Source organism: Scyliorhinus torazame, chromosome 22 (assembly GCF_047496885.1).
Source record: "Scyliorhinus torazame isolate Kashiwa2021f chromosome 22, sScyTor2.1, whole genome shotgun sequence".
NCBI lineage: Eukaryota > Metazoa > Chordata > Chondrichthyes > Carcharhiniformes > Scyliorhinidae > Scyliorhinus > Scyliorhinus torazame.
Genome location: NC_092728.1, coordinates 63,313,511 through 63,329,904, shown reverse-complemented (window position 1 = coordinate 63,329,904; position 16,394 = coordinate 63,313,511). Strand labels below are relative to the sequence as shown.

Sequence of the window (16,394 nt, the reverse complement as noted above, 5' to 3'; positions counted from 1 at the left end):
ACCTAACACCCGGTGACTGGCGTTTTCCAAGTCAAAGGTTTCAGACTGTCACTATGTGCATGGAAAAATGCAACGTATTTGGAATTGCAGCCCATTCAACAGTCAAAGACATCATGCAGCAACAAACACACTTTATTCGCTACCTTCAATTCTTACGCTGGGCTTAGTAGATCTCTCCTGATTAACCCAAAGTGATTGAATGAGCACTAGAGTAATGGGGATGCTTGTGGATAACTGGGTTAATGTTTAAGATAGCCCCTGGTTGTTGTGAGGCCCAGAAGAAAAACAGGTTAGATCAGCCCAGCCACCTCATTCTGTAGATAGGACTTTATTCCAATCAACATCTGTTTCAGATAGCGGGTGGGATTCTCTGATCCTGGTGCTAAGTGTTGACGCCGTGGTAAACGGCGCGTCATCTGGCAGCGATCGTGCGCCGTACAGGGGTCAGAGCGGCACTGGAGCGCTTCACGCAGCTCCAGCTGGTGATACGTGCGCCAGCACGGCTGGTCCTGCGGAATCATCAGGGCGGGGGGGGGGGCGCGAATCATGCGACGCCGGTCTGCCGATTCTCCAGCGATCGGAGAATCGGCGGCGCCGGTGCAGTTGCCGCTCAACGCGGCACCCGGCGATCCTCCGCGCTGGACGGGCCGAATGCCCGCCGAGTTCGACCGAGTCCCGCTGGCGCCGTTCGCGTATGGTCCTACCCGGCAGGACCTCGCCGTTCATGCTGGGGGGACCGTGCTGGTGTGGGGGAAGGGGGTTCTAACTCGGGGGGGGGCGGGCCTCCACAGTGGCCAGGTCCGCGATCAGGACCTACTGAATCCCACCTAGCATGCTTCCAAACTATCAGACATTTTAAAAAGTAATTTAATTCATAATTATTTACCACTGCTTCATATTCTGAAGACTTACCTGAATCAATTCACTGCAAGATGTGCTTATTAACAGCAATTAGACTTAAAGTGACAAACTAAGGTAAGCACAATTTAAACCCTTTCACAGGTAAACATCTTCAATGGAACAATGCATTTTTCTTTACACGGTAAAATACTCTGTTTTATAATACTGTGTTTTACTCCTGTGAGCAAGTCATTGGAAATCCTTTAAATTGTCTGTAAAGATAATGACTGAAAACAAATAACTATCAGTTATAAAGATGTTTCACTTCTATTTTCCCCTTCATGAATTAAAGTGCATCCTGTACTCAGAAGAATGAAGAAGGGACGTCAATGATGGTCAATGAAAACGTTTGCAATTTTTATGTTTGTGATCAGACACACTTCTAGCATAGACACAGCACACGTTAAATGCATGATAAAGGTTCCTCTATTCTGCTCCAGCATAATGCTTTAATCTTATCCTCTGCACCAGTGTAAAGTTGTCCACTGTAGCTCTTCGCACATTTTCTCAAAGTGTAACTACTGATTTAGTGCTGAGTCGTGCTTAGTTATAAATAATTTCATAAAAGGAGTTCTGAAACTTGATCCACTTCGAACGTGCAGAATCAGTGAAGAGTTTCATCCAATCAGTGGATAATGAGCCGTGGCCCAAAAGCAAACCTGTCCACCAATTGGTCTAAGTCTAAGATGGGGTGGGATGATGGTAAGCACTGCTGCCTCACAGTGCCAGGGACCCGGGTTCAATTCTGGCCTTGGGTGACTGTGCTGAGTTTGCATGTTCTTCCCGTGTCTGCATGGGTTTCCCCCCGATTTACTCCCACAGTCCAAAGATGTGCAGGTTAGGTGGATTGGTCATGCTAAATTACCCCTTTGTGTCTAGGGATAGGTTACGGGGATAGGGCGGGGTGTGCAGGGAATAGATCTGGGTAGCGGGTCAGTGTAGACTCGCTGAATGGCCTCCTTCTGCACTGTAGGGATTCCAAGATTCTGTCTTATATAACTTAAATGTGGTGTATTCTGGTTTAAGGGAGCTGTACCACAAGAGGGTTGACTAGTAACACAACCACTCCTCATTAATAAGTAACTGCGGATGAAAAAGGAGAAATTGATGACAGAAATTCACTTTTTTCTTTTACCTAAATATCTTTTCTGGTGCCTGGTCCCCTGTCACAAGGTCATAACCTCTTTCCAGTGTTGTATATGGCCATGGTCTGTAAAAACAGCAATTAAACACAGGTTAGGAAATAACTGAACAGCAAGGAAGATTTGATCCAAACCTAATCATTGGACTAACCATCACCTGGTAACAATACATGCAGCAAAATCTGCATTTGTAGTTCGGATATTGAGTGATAGGGTGGAGTTTCGGTTGGATCCGCTTACTGCAAAGTTTAAACTCGACAGCATGCATTTATTTTGATAGGATTAGTCTGACTCTCAGACTTGGCTTGAAGTTGAGGTGGAGTGTAACAGGGAACACGCCAGAGTAGGCCGCTGCTCCTGGTAAGGAGCCTGCAGCAGCGAGAAGGAGCATTGTGAGTTTGAGGCAGAAGGGAACATGACCCTGAGTTAGGAGGGACTCTGGATGTCTAATGGAAGGAATTCTGATCCAAGGCAAGCATTGGGTGACCTGGGGTGGGGAAGCACTCTTCTCCTCCTGGTCCACAAGCAGTGCTGTAAAGGCACTTCCCTTTTCCCCAAAGCTAACTTGAGCTGCTGGGTTTCCTGAAGCCTGGGAAAACTGGCTGGCTACCTTCAATCCTGTCAAATATGAGAGTCCTGGCCTCGTCATAAGTGGACAATCATCTCCTGGTAGCAGGCTAATTATCCATCTTCTATCCCACCTCCATTAACTGGGAAGGAAGTGTGTTGCAGGCAAGTTGGGGTTGGGTTTGAGACAAACATTTTTTTTACATCTCACCCAACCCCCAATCCACCAGTTTTTTTGGGGAGTGGGGTTGAAATTATACCACCAGCCCATTCCCCCCCTTCCCCAGATTATCTGTAGGTTATTTGAAGTGAATCATAGTTATCCTGCTTTCTTCTTATCTGACATCATATATGCCTGCATATGCTCACTTCTTAATAGTTGGCAGGAAGTTTGGCTAATTTTTCCGCTCCATGGCCAGAGGTCTAACTGCTGGTCTGACCGAATATCAGCTAAAATGCCAAGCAACAGAAAGCAAACCTGTGACCTTAGGTTCTTCAGTGATGAGTGAACACATGGGAATTTTAATAACATGCTTAATTAAGTTTGGATTCTAGTAGACAACCAATTGGCTAATGGTAAAGTTCTTGGAAGTGTGGATGAGCAGAGGGATCTAGGTGTCCATGTACATAGATCCCTGAAAGTTGCCACCCAGGTTGATAGGGTTGTGAAGAAGGCCTATGGAGTGTTGGCCTTTATTGGTAGAGGGATTGAGTTCCGGAGTCAGGAGGTCATGTTGCAGCTGTACAAAACTCTGGTACGGCCGCATTTGGAGTATTGCGTACAGTTCTGGTCACCGCATTATAGGAAGGACGTGGAGGCTTTGGAGCGGGTGCAGAGGAGATTTACCAGGATGTTGCCTGGTATGGAGGGAAAATCTTATGAGGAAAGGCTGATGGACTTGAGGTTGTTTTCATTGGAGAGAAGAAGGTTAAGAGGAGACGTAATAGAGGCATACAAAATGATCAGGGGGTGAGATAGGGTGGACAGTGAGAGCCTTCTCCCGCGGATGGAAATGGCTGGCACGAGGGGACATAGCTTTAAACTGAGGGGTAATAGATATAGGACAGAGGTCAGAGGTAGGTTCTTTACGCAAAGAGTGGTGAGGCCGTGGAATGCCCTACCTGCAACAGTAGTGAACTCACCAACATTGAGGGCATTTAAAAGTTTATTGGATAAGCATATGGAGGATAATGGCATAGTGTAGGTTAGATGGCTTTTGTTTTGGTGCAACATTGTGGGCCGAAGGGCCTGTACTGCGCTGTATCGTTCTATGTTCTATGTTCTAGTCCGTGCCAGGCAATGAGATATCACAATCCTTCATAAATCTTTCTAAAAACTTATGAAATGTTACTTGTTTACACATTAACCCATTGAAAAATTGAATGCATAGATGAAGAAATAGCCCTACATTTAACAAGGACACCGAATGGATCATGCCCTTCCCAGTATCAGAGTTCCAATGAAAAATGGAAATTACTTCACAATATACGTATCCAGATGTTAACCGCTGAAAATACAATTTAAAACAGACAATATTTATGCTTCATGATGCACTTCCGATGACGGCGGGCGTGAGGCAGCCGCACACTGGAGGGCTCCCGCTCGGGAATAGAAATTTTGGGGTTTTAATGCCCGGTCCCAGGGGCAACGGAGGCTGAAAAAGTTGTAAGAAGGCACGGGGAGGAGAAATGTCCAAACTTGGGAAAATTACGGCTGTGAAAAAGGAGGTTAATGAAAGTCCGCCGGTGAGTGGAAAAGTCAGTGCAGGAACTGTAAGGAAAGCGGAGGCTGGAGCACCAGGGGAGGCAGCATCGCTTACAGCAGAAGAAATGACCAAAGTGATGGTTGTGGAACTTGAAAAACAGTTCATAAAGCACATGGAAGCGATGAAGAAGGAGATGGGGGCGGTATTGAAAGTGCTGGTGGAGGAGGCATTGTCCCGGTGAGGGCGGCGGTATCAAGCGCAGCAGCGGAGGTGCGGGAGCAAGGTGAGACACTGAAGGAAGTGGAAGTGGTATTATCGCAGCACAGTGATCAACTCACCTCGATGGGGAAGGAGTTGCAGAAGGTGACAGAGACCAATAAGGGTCTGCGAGCCAAAATGGAAGACCTGGAAAACCGATCCAGGCGGCAGAATCTGAGGATCGTGGGTCTGCCCGAAGGGGTGGAAGGCCCGAGGACACATAGTATTTTGCCACTATGTTGGCAGAGCTATTGGAGGTTGTGGACATTCCCTCTCGATATGAACTGGATCGGGCCCATCGGCCGTGGAGGCCTATACCAAAGGCGAGTGAGCCGCCAAGAATAGTAACTGTGTGTTTCCATAGGTACAGCGTGAAGGAGAAGGTCCTGTGCTGGGCAAAGCAGAAGCGGGTGGTGCAGTGGGCTGGAGCTGGTATACGCATATACCAGGACTTTACGGTGGAGCTGGCGAGGAGGTGGGCTGACTTCAGCCGAGTGAAGAAGGAACTGTACATCAGCAAGGTGCAGTGCGGCATAGTATAACCAGCTAAGTTGAGGGTGACCTACAAATCCAAGGACTTTTATTTTGGGACGGCGGAAGCAGAGGAGGAGTTTGCGAAGGTAGAAAGACTCTGGCGGAATTGAGAAATGGGACTGATAAATGGGTCGTGTACCGATGTAGCCACATGTAAATTTATTTTTTCACTGCGTGTTGGTGTATGTACTAAATGAGTCGACGCTGTATATTTGGACAAGGGAAGAGTTGGGACTTTCATTTGCAATGATGGTTCTTTGGGGCTTGGGTGTGTATGCTGCGGTTGTGTGCTAAAGGGGATTTCTTGGTTTTCCTGGGACCGGGCAAGGGGACAGGAGACCCGGGCGGGGGCCTCCACGTTGGCCGGTTTAAGCCGGCCAGTGAACGGGAGTGAGGTGGGGTGAGGGGCTGCGGCCGTCAGAGCCTGGTAGAACAGGTGAGTCTAGCCGGGGTGAAAAGTTGGGGGGAGGAATTTACAAGAGGAAGTGGAGGGGAGGAGTCTGGGGGGGGCGTGTCTACAATTCATGGGTGCCATTCACGGTATTCTTTCGGGGATTGGATGGCATTGAATATTAGGGGGGGATGGTTGGGGGGGGGTTGACTATATAGTCAACGGTGACCAGGGGCGATTCCTAATGCCTTTTTCTTTTTTCCCTCCTTGGGAGGTTTAGTTTTATTTGATGCTTATCTTGTCAGGTGGGCCATTGTTTGGCGGGTGGTGGGAGCATGGGATCGTTGTTGTTGGTAGGGGGATTGACATTGTATTCGTTACCGTTTACTGTTTGTTGGTGGGGTGTAAATTCTGAAGAAAATGTGAAAATGGAGAATAAAAATATTTTTCAAAAAATATTTATGCTTCATGCTTGTGACCCTGTGGCCCACACAATCGACCTTGCATTTAGCTTTTTAACTATGTATACATTTTGTTTGGTGTGACTCCATGTAACTACATTACTAAAGGTCTTGCACCTCATTACGTGAGGTTGCTTTCTGTATTTGAGAGCAGGATCTGACCATTCCCGACCCATGACCTCAATGGAGAACATGGAGAAAAAAAGCAAAACTGTTTTTCTTTGTCAAGAGGTGGGAGCAAAGTGACAGTAACTTGAGTATCCAGGTAGTGATGGAAGCACTGACACAACACGGGAAAACGATCATCGTGCTCCAAGCTGAAAGGAATCGCCAAGCGTTGATTGGATCCCCGGAGAAAAGAGATGCAGACGAACAAAACAGAGTGGAAGTCAGTTTTAAAGTAAATGCTCTTGGTGGGGGTAAAGTGCTCAAGTTGAACAGAGTTGGAGAAAAAGTAGCAGTTGGCGCATGGTGAATTGACATGAGGGCATTACCTCATGTTAGTACATTAATCTATTGGTTCTTGGAACCAGGGCCGGGATTCTCCCCTACCCGGCGGGGCGGGGGGCCTGGCGGGATGGGGTGGCGGGAACCACTCCGGCATCGGGCCGCCCCAAAGGTGCGGACAAGCCCTCACCTTGAGGGGTCAAGCCCTCACCTTGAGGGGCTAGGCACACGCCGGAGTGGTTGGCGCGCCGCTGGCTGGCGGGAAAGACCTTTGGCGCCATGCCAGCCGGGGCCGAAAGGACTTCACCGGCCGGCGGAAGTCCGCGCATCCGCGGGAACGTCAGCAGCTGCTGACGTCATCCCCGCGCATGCGCGGGGGGGGGGGGGGGGGGTCGGCTCTTCTGCGTCGGTCATGGTTAAGGTGTTGCCGAGGCGGAGGGAAAAGAGTGCCCCCACGTCACAGGCCCGCCCGCGGATCGGTGGGCCCCGATCCTCCGGGGCCAGATCGCCACCCCACCCCCCCCCCAGGACACCGGAGCCCGCCCGCGCCACCTGGTCCCGCCGGTAAGAGAGGTGGTTTGATTCTCGCCGGCGGGACTGTCATTCCAGCAGCGGGACTTCAGCCCATCGCGGGCCGGAGAATCGCCGGGAGGGGCTTGGCGACCGGCGGGGAGCGATTTTCCCCCCCCCCCCCGCCGAATATCCGGTGCCGGGGAATTCGGCGACCGGCACCGCCGATTGTCCGACCCGGCAGGGGTCTGAGAATCCCGGCCCAGGTCACGACACAGCTTGTGCATTTCCTCTTACCCATCTCATCAGGAACCAATTAGAAATTGTAAAAAGCGGACCTTTCTGGTCACATCGCAGATGGAGTGAGGCCGGAAAATGCAGCGAGCACATTCGTTTCGATGGGACCGGAAGATCCCACCGGTGGAAGATTCCGGCCAAAATCTTTAATGAAGATGATACAAAAACTTCGGACGGTACAACTGTTGGCAAAGATAGAACAGGTTGGGGTTCCTTTTCTCTCGGAAAGAGAAGAATTAACGGTCTTCAAAATTATGAAGGGGTTCGATAGGTTAAAGATAAAGAGGATGTTTGAATGTTTCCACATATGAGGAAGTGCATAACTGGAGATTTAAAAAAAAATTGTCACTACTCAATCTGAGGTGATTAGCATGGATACATTTAAATAGAAGCTAAGGAAGTGCATGAAGAAGAAAGCAAGAGAAGGATATGTCGATAGAGTGAGACAAAGTAAGATGGAAAGAGGTTTCCATAGACCTTAAATATCAGCCTCAACCAGTTGTGGTGAATGACCTATTTTTGTGCTGTAAAGTTCCATTTAATTTGTCCTTGGTTTCTGTCAAAGGCACCTGCAGGAGATTGGCAGCAGATTTCAAATTTATAAATGGGAGAGCGATGGTCCACACTTCAATGATCTAAATGTACCAAACAACAGTGTAGAAACAGCCATATAAAAGGGCAGCAGCAATATATTGCCTTCAGTTCCTGCTGTTTACAATGCTAGGAATCACAGCGTTCTATAAATCACTTGCTTTTCTATAAATGTAGAATTTGTAACAAACAGGACATGGGTCCCTTACAATCTTTGTAACATGAACACATACATGTTGATCTTCATTTACCGAACTAACCCTTCATTTTGTCCCCAGTCACTTCTCACACAAAGATGTTTGTGGATTGGATCTGGAGTGTAACCATCGTGACAGCCACATTCACCTGAAAAAGAACAAAGCAATTTAACTGAGATTCAAAAACCCAAGGTGTCAACATCTTCACATGCCCTTGTACCCACCAGCAGGAAAAATCCTGCAATGCTGCACGTGGCCTGATTCAAAACATCTGCATCACTTCAAAACTATTTGGTTCAAACACTAGAAACCAATGCTATTACTTCTGACATTCATTTACATTTAGTTATAACGTCACGCATACATTTCCATGAAATACTTCCTTGTGTTTTGTTATTTTTGTTGCAATATTAATGCAATTCTGTATGATTTTCTCAACTGCATTTTATTACAAGAAGCACACTCCGTCCTTTCCATTATAACATTTTTTTTAGAGTACCCAATTCATTTTTTCCAATTCAGGGGCAATTTAGCATGGCCAATCCACCTATGCTCCACATCTTTGTGGTGTGGGGGTGCAAACCACGCAGCCACGGGGAGAATGTGCAAACTGCACATGTATAGTGACTCAGGGCTGGGATTGAACCCGGGTTCTCAGTGCCATGAGGCCACCGTCCCGCACCCCCTTCCCCTACCTCATCCTTACCAATCCATAGAATAGAATCATAAAATGGTTACAGTACAGGAAGAGGCCATTAAGCCCGTCGCCCCTGAGGCATCTGTCTGCAAAAGCAATTCATCTGGAGCCACCTAGGCTGTTACAATCTCCGCAGAGATTGTAACTTTTAAATTAGATTTGAACTTCCAGTCACCAGGTGACACAGCAAAATGTAATGTTTTAAAACTTTTAGTGTAACAAATGACTACACGCACTATTAGCTGAACACTTTTTCTTTTTGTCAGGCAACTCAGACTAAATAGTGTCAAGAAAATACTTACAGGAGAATATAAATAGAATTATTTGTGAGTTTTAACTGTTTTCAAATGCTAACTCCCCAATATTTTCCAGAAATTGAACAATCTTGTCTTTCTGTAGGCATTCCATAAAGTGTTGGGTCACAACTCCCAGAATGTTACTCAGCAAATTTAGCCAGCGATTAACCGAATTTTAGCAGGCCCCGGATTAAATCCCTGGTTTCTGATTGGATACCGGTTCAATTTGGAACTCAGCCAGACCTCTGGCGTGCAAAATGAACTTGTGGGAGAACAATGCCAGAGTGCACCTGGTTGCCTTGACGATGAGCTGTACCCCAGAGAAGAGCAGAATCCCACTGCACCAAGGTGACATTTAAAAACCTGGACTCTTGTCTCGATCGGCCTCTTTGCAGCGATACTGCCAATTGACGTTGAATTCATAGTCATTTCACACCTTGGGATCTCCTCTACTAAGAACTGAATTGAAGCTGGCAGAGCTCATTTCTCATGTGACCCTTAACGAGGAACAGATGGAAACGATCATCTTCCTGACTAAACTGGATTAAAACAGAAGCATGCATTGGAAAGGCCGTGTGCCTTTAAAGGGAGGGAATAAAACACTTCCTCGCTCAAATCCACACACGTTCAGGCACAACTCAGTTTCAGGAAGGATAGGCTTTGTAACAAAATCATACACAGTAACCTACAGTCAGCATACATCAGAGAGTTATTGCTTCCTTATCTGACTCAGGAAAATCAAATTCAAGATTTAAAAAAAAAAGGGCCAGTAATGACAGATTCACAGCGGCTTCAGATTCATGAAATATTCACACCTTAAACCTGATCTAATAATCAAGATTAAAAGTTCTGGTCCTCGTCCTAGAAATCTGGATGCATTGATTTATGGCCTGTCATTTGGTACGAATATTACAATTCATAACGACAAATAATACAAAGCACACATGGGACACTGCTGAAGGAAAAATAACAACGTATTAGAAAAGCTTCAAGAGAGGCAGAATAGAAATTCTTTTATATCCATACATTTACTAAGGCTGTATGGCCCAGACGTTATTAAAAACCTCACTGAGCTAAAGAAAAGGCAACTAGAGCCTTCAATGCCATTTGTGCTGATATAATTTCTATACAGTGATTAATTTGATCATGGTACAGACCTGCAAGTTCCCCATTTATCACTGCCAGCTGCAGTTTCGCTAAGTGAACACTATATTCACACGAGGTGTGCTGCGAGTAAGAGTCAGCAGTGAATGTTTCCATCTTTCTTTACTGTAACACTGCTGCTGCTTTCTGGATCACACACAGGTGCAAGTACAAGGAAGGCAGTGCAAACTTCGTCTTGGAGCGATTATAGATGAGACACTGGGTTCGCAAAATAATTACACTGATTCCAAGCAACAGCGACATTTCTGAACATCACTGAACCAATTCCCAGATGATGTGTACAATACAATTACAGTGCAGAGAGCCATGGATGTCGATAATCCATAACCAAACATTCCAGCTTTCCCATCTATTTCCATTAACTTATTGGGAGTGCGCTGCTGAAGTGTATTCGGTCCAACATTAGTTTGAACTCAATAAGAAATGGGAACAAGAGTGTGTATAGAAGCTTAGCCTCATCTGACCGCCAGTTCCAGATCTACCTGGCTTCACTTCCTACTCCTTTTAACCTTGGTTTGGACTTAGTTTGGACTAAGGTCCTTTGTGCAGGTCTCAATAATATGGCCCAAATTGAATCAAGGCATTGGACATAGATCCAGTCAATTTCAAAAAATTAAAAGCAAGTCTTGTGATAGCGGAGAGGGAGAGATGTGATAGTGGAGAGGGAGAGATGTGATAGTGGAGAGGTAGAGGTGTGATAGTGGAGAGGTAGAGATGTGATAGTGGAGAGGGAGAGATGTGAGAGTGGAGAGGGAGAGATGTGATAGTGGAGAGGGAGAGATGTGATAGTGGAGAGGTAGAGGTGTGATAGTGGAGAGGGAGAGATGTCATAGTGAAGAGAGAGAGATGTGATAGTGGAGAGAGAGAGATGTGATAGTGGAGAGAGAGAGATGTGATAGTGGAGAGAGAGAGATGTGATAGTGGAGAGAGAGATGCGAGAACGGAGAGTGGAGTTGTGATAGTGGAGAGGGAGAGATGTGAGAGCAGAGAGGGAGAGATGTGAGAGCAGAGAGGGAGAGATGTGAGAGCGGAGAGGGAGAGATGTGAGAGCGGAGAGGGAGAGATGTGAGAGCGGAGAGGGAGAGATGTGAGAGCGGAGAGGGAGAGATGTGAGAGCGGAGAGGGAGAGATGTGGTAGTGGAGAGAGAGATGTGAGAGTGGAGAGGGAGAGATGTGAGAGCGAAGAGGGTGAGTTGTGAGAGCGGACAGGGAGAGATGTGAGTGTAGGGAGGGTGAGTTGTGAGAGCAGACAGGTATTTAAATTGCTGGATTTTTTATAAATCAAACTGCCTACACTTTCACTCGCTTTTTTGGACCAGACGTCTGTCCTGAAAGGCTGGTCTATTAGGTCATACTCATCATTGGAAAAAAATGCTAGGATTTGAAGGGAGATTGCATCTCTTAGAATTTTGTCTGAGGTCTATGGCAGCCACTGCTGCCTCGAAGTGCGTGACCCCCAAATCCTGTCTCTGGGATCAGGACCTACATTTTGGGAGCCTTATTTTAACAGGTTTTAGAACTGTAACATGGCATGATGTATGTACTGGAATCAACAGAATATATGCATCCACACGTTGTGTTATGCTTCTTCGTGTAGCACAAGCTGCTTCCTTGATGTATGCTTTGACAAAGGAAGGTCCAGACTTTGTAATGAGTTCAATATGTTTATTTAACTATTAACACAGTTCTTAAATGAGTTTGACTCTCCTGCTAATCTAACTGTAGTAACTCAGTCTATCTAAACCAGTCTGCTCTAAGCCACGGGCTGGGTGTGATGCTTCTGATCAACCTTGATGTACTCTCTAGATGTCTGTCTGTGGAACGAGATAGAGCATGTGTGCCCTGTCCTTTTATATGGGTTGTGTAATGCCCCCTTGTGGTAATGCCACCTCTGGGTGTCTTGACTGCTCATTGGTTGTGTCCTATTCTTTTTTTTTTAAATGTTTATTCAAAGTTTTTCCAACAAAAATTTTCAACCAAGTAAACCCCCCCCCCAGTAACAGAAAAGAAAAAGAGAATGAACAGAACAAAACATAAGCATATCAATCCAACATAATACAGAACTTGTGCAATGGGTTCCTCCCGCACATATTGACTCTCCCATATGTTTATGTTTTTCCTTTTTCAAGTGCCCCGAGGAAAACCCCCTTCCCCGCCCACCCATATACCCCCCCCCCCCGAAAGAGACCTCCCCCTCCCCGCGCCCCCCCCCCCCCTCCCTCCCTGGGTTGCTGCTGCTGACCGACCTCCTTCTAACGCTCCGTGAGATAGTCTAGGAACGATTGCCACCGCCTGAAGAACCCCTGCGCAGACCCTCTCAAGTCAAACTTTATCCTCTCCAGCTTGATGAACCCTGCCATGTCATTTATCCAGGCTTCCACACTGGGGGGCTTCGCGTCTTTCCATAATAGCAAGATCCTCCGCCGGGCTACCAGGGACGCAAAGGCTAGAATACCGGCCTCTTTCGCCTCCTGCACTCCCGGCTCGTCCGCCACCCCAAATAGTGCCAGCCCCCAACTTGGCTTGACCTGGACTTTCACCACCTTAGACAAAGTCCTCGCAAAACCCCTCCAGAACCCATCCAGGGCCGGGCACGACCAGAACATGTGGGCGTGATTCGCCGGGCTTCCTGAGCACCTCCCCCATCTGTCCTCCATCCCAAAGAACCTACTCAGCCTCGCCCCTGTCATATGTGCTCTGTGAATAACCTTAAACTGTATCAGGCTAAGCCTGGCACACGAGGAAGAGGAATTAACCCTACTCAGTGCATCAGCCCACAGACCCTCTTCAATCTCCTCCCCCACCTCCTCCTCCCATTTGCCCTTCAGCTCCTCTACCAAAGCCTCCTCCTCTTCTTTCATCTCCTGATATATCGCCGAAACCTTGCCTTCTCCGATCCATACACCCAAAATCACCCTGTCCTGAATCCCCTGTGCCGGGAGCAACGGGAATTCCCTTACCTGCCGCCTCACAAACGCCTTCACCTGCATGTACCTGAACACATTTCCCAGGGGTATCCCAACTTCTCCTCCAGCGCCCCTAGGCTCGCAAATGTCCCATCTATAAACAGGTCCCCCATCCTTCTGATCCCTGCCCGATGTCAGTTCTGAAACCCCCCCGTCCATCCTTCCTGGGACAAACCGATGGTTATCTCTGATCGGGGACTACACCGAGGCTCCCATCTCACCCCTGTGTCGTCTCCACTGCCCCCAGATCTATAGCGTTGCCGCCACTACCGGACTCGTGGTGTACCTTATCGGCGAGAGCGGCAGCGGTGCCGTCACCAGCACCCTCAGGCTCGTTCCTTTGCAGGACGCCATCTCCAACCTCTTCCATGCCGCCCCCTCTCCCTCTCTTACCCACTTACGGATCATCGCCACGTTGGCTGCCCAATAGTAGCCACCCAGATTCGGCAACGCCAGCCCTCCTCTGTCCCTACTACGCTCCAGAAATCCCCTCCTTACCCTCGGGGTCTTGTTTGATGATGCTCCTACCTACCCGCTTAAAAAAGGCCTTGGTAATCATAATAGGAAGGCACTGGAACACAAAAAGAAACCTCGGGAGGACCATCATTTTAATCGACTGTACCCTGCCCGCTAGCGAGAGTGGCAACACATCCCATCGTTTGAAGTGCTCCACCAGCTGCGTCAAATTAAGTTTGTGTAGGCCCCCCCCAACTCCTAGCTACCTGGATCCCCAAATACCGAAAGCTCCTTTCCGCCCTCCTCAACGGTAGGTCGTCTATCCCTCTTCCCTAGTCCCCTGGATGCACCATGAAGAGCTCACTTTTCACTACATTGAGCTTATAGCCCGAGAAGTCCCCAAACTCCCTTCGGATCCGCATGACCTCCACCATCCCCTCCACTGGATCTGCCACACACAGCAACAGGTCATCCGCATACGGCGACACCCGATGCTCCTCTCCCCCTCGGACCACCCCCCTCCATTTCCTGGACTCCCTTAATGCCATGGCCAAAGGCTCAATTGCTAATGCAAACAACAGGGGGGACAGGGGGCACCCCTGCCTCATCCCTCGATACAGCCAAAAATACTCCGACCTCTGCCGATTCGTAACCACACTCGCCACCGGGGCTCTATATAGGAGCTTAACCCAACTGATAAGCCCCTCCCCAAACCCAAACCTCCGCAACACTTCCCAGAGATACTCCCACTCCACTCGGTCAAAGGCCTTCTCCGCGTCCATAGCTGCCACTATCTCCGCCTCTCCCTCCACCGATGGCATCATAATCACGTTTAGGACCCTCCGCACATTGGTGTTTAGCTCCCTGCCCTTTACAGATCCCGTCTGGTCCTCGTGAATCACCCCCGGGACACAGTCCTCAATTCTCGTAGCCAGCACTTCTGCCAGCAACTTTGCATCCACATTAAGGAGCGAAATCGGCCTATACGACCCACATTGCAGTGGGTCCTTGTCCCGCTTCAGGATCAGAGAAATCAGCGCCCCGGACATTGTCGGGGGCAGGGTCCCCCCTCCCTTGCCTCATTGAAAGTCCTCACCAGCAACGGGGCTAACAGGTCCGCATACATTCTGTAAAACTCAACCGGGAACCCATCTGGCCCCGAGGCCTTCCCCGCCTGCATGCTCCCCAGTCCTTTAATCAGCTCCTCCAACCCAATTGGCGCCCCCAAACCAGCCACCTCCTGCTCCTCCACCCTCGGGAACCTCAGTTGATCCAGAAATCGTCGCATCCCCTCTTCCCCCGCTGGGGGCTGAGATCTGTACAGCTCCTCATAAAAGTCCTTAAATGCCTCATTTACTTTCACCGCACTCTGCACTGTAGTTCCCCTGCCATCCTTGACTCCACCTATCTCCCTCGCTGCCATCCTCTTACGGAGCTGATGTGCCAGCATCCGGCTCGCCTTCTCCACATACTCGTACGTCGCCCCCTGTGCTTTCCTCCACTGTGCCTTGTGGTGTTGGGTGCTCTGGTGCACAGATGAGCCAACACAGTTGTATGTGGTACAACTCTATTTTATTTTAACTCTTATAATACAGTTCGTTCTGGATACTCTGCACGTGCTGTCTCCCTGAGTGTGTTTGGTGGCAGATGTGTCCTGGTCCTGCTCTGCAGCTAATACTGACCACCGGGGGTCGTGTCTGTGCTTTTATATCTTTCTGTCATTGGTTGTGGTGTTGTGTGTTCTGATTTGTCTGTTGGTGTGTCTATCATGATGTGTATGTTTGAATATCATGACATGCCTCTCTCTTCCCTGTGGTCAACAGGTCGATTTCCGTCTGGAGACTTCGCCGCTCCCTAAGTAGTCCCTCTTCAGGGGCCTCTGCATATCTCCTGTCCACCCTTAGGATCTCCCCCACTAACCTCCCCCTTTCCCTGCCCTCTCTCTTCTCCCTGTGAGCCCTGATGGAGATTAACTCTCCCCTAACCACCGCCTTCAGCGCCTCCCATACTACCCCCACCTGCACCTCCCCGTTGTCGTTGGCCTCCAAATACCTTTCAATGCACCCCCGTACCCTCCCGCACACCTCCTCATCTGCCAGTAATCCCACATCCAGACGCCACAGTGGCGTTGGTCCCTCTCCTCTCCCAACTCCAGCTCCACCCAGTGCGGGGCGTGGTCTGAGATGGCTATGGCCGAGTACTCCGTTCCCTCCACTTTCAGGATCAGCGCCCAGCTCAAAACAAAAAAATCTATCCGGGAGTAGGCTTTGTGTATGTGGGGAAAAAAAAGAAAATTCTCTGGCCAGGGGCCTAGCAAATCTCCATCTACTCCCCCCATCTGGTCCATAAACCCCCTAAGCACCTTGGCCGCGGCCGGCCTCTTCCCCGTCCTAGATCTGGAACGATCTAATGTTGGGTCCAACACCGTGTTGAAATCCCCACCCATTATCAAGCTTCCTACCTCCAGGTCCGGAATGCTCCCCAACATCCGCATCATAAATCCAGCATCGTCCCAGTTCGGGGCGTATACGTTTACCAATACCACCCACGCCCCCTGCAGCCTACCGCTCACCATCACGTATCGACCTCCATTGTCCACTACTATATTCTTGGCCTCAAACGACACCCGCTTCCCCACCAGTATTGCCACCCCTCTATTCTTCGCATCCAGCCCCGAATGGAATACCTGTCCTACCCATCCCTTTCTTAACCTGACCTGGTCTGCCACCTTCAAGTGTGTCTCCTGAAGCATGACCACGTCTGCCTTCAGTCCCTTTAAGTGCGCGAACACTCGGGCCCTCTTAACCGGCCCAT

The 16,394-nt window shown here is 48.8% G+C and overlaps 1 protein-coding gene across 4 annotated transcripts in view; it reads right to left on the bottom strand.

Annotated features, from left to right (window-relative positions):
• Positions 1 to 16,394, bottom strand: part of LOC140399093 (astrotactin-2-like) — a 2,178,011-nt gene that overhangs the window by 1,088,142 nt on the left and 1,073,475 nt on the right. For 3 of the 4 annotated variants that reach the window (XM_072488234.1, XM_072488236.1, XM_072488238.1), the window contains 2 exons: positions 8,056 to 8,149; positions 2,036 to 2,110 (listed from right to left, as the gene is read on the bottom strand). In XM_072488234.1, the coding sequence (XP_072344335.1) occupies positions 2,036 to 2,110; positions 8,056 to 8,149 (169 nt within the window). The remainder of the gene's footprint in view (positions 1 to 2,035; positions 2,111 to 8,055; positions 8,150 to 16,394) is intronic. The other variant, XM_072488235.1, reaches the window with a different exon arrangement.